General features: G+C 32.4%; 1 protein-coding gene and 1 pseudogene across 1 annotated transcript in view; both read right to left on the bottom strand.

Moving 5' to 3' along the window:
• Positions 1 to 2,690: 2,690 nt before the first annotated feature.
• LOC120244776 lies at positions 2,691 to 2,790 on the bottom strand (annotated as a pseudogene).
• Positions 2,791 to 4,429: 1,639 nt separating this feature from the next.
• LOC120244774 (probable ATP-dependent RNA helicase DDX60) overlaps positions 4,430 to 6,000 on the bottom strand; it is a 103,069-nt gene continuing 101,498 nt past the window's right edge. The window contains exon 38 of the mRNA XM_039251511.1: positions 4,430 to 4,686. Coding sequence (XP_039107442.1) covers positions 4,587 to 4,686 — 100 coding nt within the window. The 3' untranslated portion in view covers positions 4,430 to 4,586. The remainder of the gene's footprint in view (positions 4,687 to 6,000) is intronic.

Genomic DNA, 6,000 nt, shown 5'->3' with positions numbered 1-6,000 from the left:
TGAGATTCCTTAATGATTAAAATAGAAATTTTAAGATTCCGATGTGGTGCTCAATGTATGCAGACAAATACTTAACATAGTTATACTCAAAAAGGAGGAAGACTAAAGGGATCTAAGTAAAAATAGTGTAGTAAAACTTGTTACCAGTAAACTGTGATAAGTCATACATGTATATTGCAGCCACTAAGAAAACTATATTCAAAACCACTATAAGTAAATCAATATGGAATCCAAAGATTTTTAGGTAATTCACAGAAAGGCAAGAAAAGAAACAGAACAAGAAACAGAGGAAACATGAATATTAATAGCAGCTTCACTTCTAATAGCCAAAAGCTGGAAACAACACAAATATCCTTCAGTGGGTTGAATGGTTAAACAAACTGGTACAACCAACCATACTATGCAATACTCTTCAGCAATAAAAAGGAACACATTATCAACACATGTTAACAACCTGGATTAATCTCAAGGGAATTATGCTGAGGGAAAAAGGCCAAAATCAAAACATTACATATTGTATGATTGCACTTCTATAGGCCTTGAAATGACAGAAATAGAGAACAACTGGAGGTTGGAGGGCAGGGGTTGGAGTCAGACGGGACTCAGAAAGGGAGAAGCAGGAGGGAGTGAGAGGGAAGTGGTTGTGATTATAAAAGAGAAAGAAGATTCTCTGTGGTAACAGGAACTGTTCTGTACCTTGCTATAATTGTGAACACACAAAGACTACACATGCAATAAAAATGCACAGATTAAATACACACAAAGGAGAGCATGTAAAACTGATGAAATCTGAATAATGGGTTATAATTATATCAGTTTCCTAATTTTGATTTTGTAGTATAATTATGCAAAATGTTACCATATGGGAAACTAGGTAAAGACTGCATAAGATCTCTCTGTATTATTTCTTTTCTATTGAGATATAATTGACATCTTAGTTTCAGGTATATGCCTGAATGTTTTGGTGTTTGTATATTTTGTGCATATTTGTATATTTGTGAAATGATCACAATAAATCTAGTTAACATCCACTACCACACATTTCTTTCTTGTGGTGAGAACTTTTAAGATTTACTCTCTTAGCAACTTTCAAATAAACAATACAGTATTACTAACTATAATCACCATGCTTTACATTATATATTATGACTTATTTAAAATTTCTTTTTTCTTTGAGAAAGAGAGACAGAGCATGAGCAGGGGAGAGGCAGAGAAAGAGAGGGAGATACAGAATCTGAAGCAGGCTCAAGGCTCAGGGCTGTCCGCACAGAGCCTGACACGAGGCTCAAACTTACAAACTGCAAGATCATGAACTGAGGTGAAGTCAGATACCTAACCAACTGAGCCACCCAGGAGCCCCCATCCTATGATTTACTTATTCTACAAGTGCAAGTTTGTAACTTTACCCATTTTACCCACCCCCACCTCCCACCTCTAGCAACAACCAATCTCCTCACTGCTTTGAGTTCAATTTTTATTTTATAGATTCTACGTATAAGTGAGATCATATGGTCTCTGTCTTTCTCTAACTTATTTGACTTAGCATAATGACTTCAAGTTCCATCCATGTTGTAGCCAATAACAACATATATATATATATATATATATATATATATATATATATATATATGTATATATATATATAAAACATATATATAGGTATATATATATAAAACATANATATATATATATATATATATATATATATATATATATATATCACATTTTACTTACCCATTCATCCATCACAGGATACTTAGATTCCATCTATGTCTTGGCTATTGTAAATAATGCTTCAATGAACATGGGATTGCATATATCTTTTTGAGTTAGCATTTTCATTTCCTTCAGATAAATATTCAGAAATGAGATTGCTGGATTGTACAGTAGTTCTAATTTTTTTTTTTTAAATTTTCTGAGGGACTCCCAGAGTATTTTCCAGAGTGGCTGCACCATTCCCAAAATGGTGGAATGCACAAAGGTTCCTTATTCTCCACATCTGCCAAAACTTGAATAACCATTTTCACAGACATGAGGTGATACTTCATTGTGGTTTTGATTTGCATTTCCTTGCTGATTAGTGATGTTGAGCATCCTTTAATGTGTCTGTTGACCATCTGTATGTATTCTTTGGATAAGTGTCTGTTCAGGTCTTCTGCCCATTTTAATTGGATTATTTGGGGGGAGGTTTGATGTTGAGTGTTATGAATTCCTTATACATTTTGGATATTAATCCCTTATCTGATCTATCATTTGCAAATATTTTTCAATTTTTTGAAAAATTGGCATGTCTGAAAGATTGGCATGTTGTCTTTTTATTTTGTTGATGGTCTACATTGCTGTGCAGAAGCTATTTAACTTTATAAAGTCCCAACTGTTTATTTTGTTTTTGTTGCCTTTGCTTTTGGTGTCAAATCCAAAATATTATTGTCAATATCAATGTTGTCAAGGAACTTACCTAGTTTTCTTCAAGGACTTTTATGAATTCATTTTATTTTCATGTCTTTAATCCATTTTGAATTAATTTTTGTGTATGGTGTAAGACAGTGATCTAGTTTCATTCTTTTGTATGTGGCTGTCCATTTTTTCCAGCACCATTTATTGAAGAGATGTTTCCTTCACGATTGTCTATCTTTGGCTCCTTTGTCATAAATGAATTAACCATATATGCATGAGTATACATATATTTTTCAAATATGGAACATTTCACAAATTTTCATGTCATCCTTGAGCATGCTAATCTTCTCTGTATCATTCCTGTTTTAGTATAGGTGTTGCTGAAGTGAGCATAGTATATTATTTCCAGCATTTAAATCTATAATTTTCTCAAGATAAAAATTTTTAATAAGCAGCTCTTCAAGAAGACCCTTTATAGGCCTAATACCAATACGATGTTTTCCTCTTATATGAAAAAATGGGTATAAATTATGGTGGTAATAATTATTCTCCAGTAAATCTCACCAGGGTCTCTCTACATATTTCTCAGAAAGAAAAATTTCACATTATCGCAACAAATGGAACATAAAATGTTTTCAGAGTTCCTGTGTAAATTCTCTCTTCAAAAGTTGGTTCAAGTCATTTTTTTTTAAGTTATTGCTAAAAGTCAAAAAAGAAGCAAAGGAAGCTGACCATTAGACCTACCTCAAAGAGGTTAGGTATAACTTCCTCTTTTAGTAGAATACCAGTTTATAGGACATAATCTTATTATATCCCTAAAAGTTAGAGAGCCAAATTGGCTCATTCATATGGAAAAAAAATACCTTCATGTCTTCATCAGACATATGAAACCACAAGTGAGAAGTAGAAGCCAATGTGACAATTTATTAATATTATGTATCGGTTTTTCGAGGAGAGATCAGTAGTGGTCTACTGACCAAACCACGTTGGTTTCTATGTATTTTGGTGTCCAGAAATTGTTACATTTTATGTTTTCAAATAATTTAAATGGGTTTAAACCAAGGAAACTAGAGACCCCTAACATGGCACATGCAATAATGGGTCATGTCCAGGTAAGAGAGTATTATTTTATCTCCACGCAAAACGAAGCACATGTGTTTTTCTAAACCAATGTAATAAATGTATAAATAATGTCATACAAAAGATCATCTTCTGTAAGACGTCTGTATAGAAGAAGAAGGCAGTTCTTTTGCTCTGAGGATAAAACGCTCAAGTTTAGAGTCTAAAATGGTTTCTAAAACTGTGATCTGAGGCTTAGACTAGGGAGGGAAAGTGATTATACGTAAGCTATTTATTATATACAAAATGTATATGTATGTGAAAATGGATTGAAAGACGCATAGCCTTAAAACAAAGAGACCAATGGTAAGTTGACTACATCCACTTTATTTCTTTGTGGTATTTAAGTCATTTATACAAAATTAAAATCAAGCCAAATCACAAGCTATCTGTTATTTTAAAGCATCACAGGATTCATGCCAAAACTCTCATTTATATATTTTTTAAAAGTAGTTCAAGCTTACTGGAAGGTACCATTTTAGAAACCATATATATAAGTCATATAATCACATTTAAATTGATTAAAGAAAATATATTTCAACTTCAGGGTACTGAAATAGCTTATTCTAGCCTTAATAGATGTTTACAAATTATGACATTGAGGAGGAAAGTGTTGAGAGCATAATGTTTGTTTAGATCTCACAGAGTAAAAATTGTTCTTCAGTCACATCCAAATCTTTGCATTTTTTTAATCAATCCACAAACTAGCTGAAACATAAGCATTATTAGTAATTATTAATTAATTACATATTAATTATGAATAATTATTATATAAAGAAGCTTATATAATAAGCTTTTGAATAATAGCTTATTGAATTGAATAATTATGAATAATTATTATATAAAGAAGCTATTATATAAAGAATCTTATTATATAAGATTCAAAGACATTAAATAACTTGACCCAAGGGTACTCATGAAAGAACATGGCAGGTTTGATTATAATTCTGACTCCAAATTGTTCCACTTCATTATATATTGTATTTCCAACCAAAAAGCATGACAATCACAAAATATGACTTGAAAAATGCCCATGGAAATATTTTAAGTGATCTGGATAGTCTTTGTTATTAAACTTTATTAAATTTTTCAAAAAAGGTTTCACTCAATTGTTCAAATGCCAAGACCACATTGTCATCTTCATTTTCACATAGTTCACGCAAGGAAACACTGTAAATAGAAATACAGACACACAGAATTTTAGTGAGAGTCAGTATTATAAGGAGGACTTTTCCCAGGTGGGAAGAATTAAGAAAATCCCATTACATGATGAAATGTTAGAAAAATATGAAGAATGATGATAAGAAACATGTTTATTTTTAAAAAATTTTAATGGAAAAAATAACAAAATAAAGATAACAAAACAGTCCCTATGTGGTTCCTCATCATGTTGACTACCAAGATGATTTTAGAGGCTAACAAATTCCATATAAACTTCTCCCTCTTCTCTTCAATAGCAGCGACACAAATTCCTTTCCTTTTCTCCACATATCTCTTTAGAGGCTATTTTGTGACTTTTTTTGGCTACTGTGTCCCGTATATACTGAAACTCACAACTAAATGCCTCTAGGAAGGGCAAAATATTACTTTCTTTACCTAGATATGTGAGAAATTTAAAAGAAAAAAACAGGTAATAAACAGAATAATGGTCTTCCATAGATATTTATGTTCTAATCCCTAGAAATCTAGGACCATGTTAGTCTACATGGCAATGGAGAATTAAGGCTGCAGATGGAATTGAAGTTGCTGATCAGTGGTCTTTGAGATAGAAAAATTATTCTGGATTATCTGGGTGGGCCCAATATAGTCTCAAAGATTCTTATAAGTGGGAGAGGGAGGCAGGAGAGAGTTCATCTCAGAATGACACAATGTAAGACTTTCCCCACCATTGTTGGCTTTGAAGATGGAAGGGAACCATTATCAAATAATACCAGCAGTCTCTAGAGCCTAGAAAAGACAATAGAGAAGACTGCCCTAAAGCCTCCAGAAAGAAATAAACTTTGCCAACATCTTGATTTTACCCCAGTTAGACCAATTTTGGATTTCAGGCTTCCAGAACTGTGAGATAATAAATTTGTGTTGGTTTAAACCACTAAGCTTGTGGTAATTTGTTATAGCAGCAATAAGAAATGATTATGCAGGTGAAAAGAGAAAAGAAAGGAAATTCAAGAATGAAATGTGCAGCTGAAATGTTAAAATACTGAACACAATCAGGATCTGACATTTTACCAGCCTTCTGTAATTCCTATCTACCTTGGTTCCACTAAAGTTCCAGAATTTTTCATAGTGTCTTCATTGACCTACTACAAAGAATGATCATATCTTTTATCTGTAACACTGAATTTCCTCCTAGTTACAGACCTATATGACACTGACCATTTCCTCTTGAATGATTTCCCACAGATATTAGGCAACATTTATAAACTCTAACTCACTATTTTTGGTTCTTAGTTCTCCTCCAACCTTATCCTCACTTCCATGTTT

Source organism: Hyaena hyaena, unplaced genomic scaffold (assembly GCF_003009895.1).
Source record: "Hyaena hyaena isolate Hyena2069 unplaced genomic scaffold, ASM300989v1 scaffold_391, whole genome shotgun sequence".
NCBI lineage: Eukaryota > Metazoa > Chordata > Mammalia > Carnivora > Hyaenidae > Hyaena > Hyaena hyaena.
The sequence above is the reverse complement of the archived record's forward strand: the minus strand, read 5'-3'. Positions and strand labels throughout refer to the sequence as shown.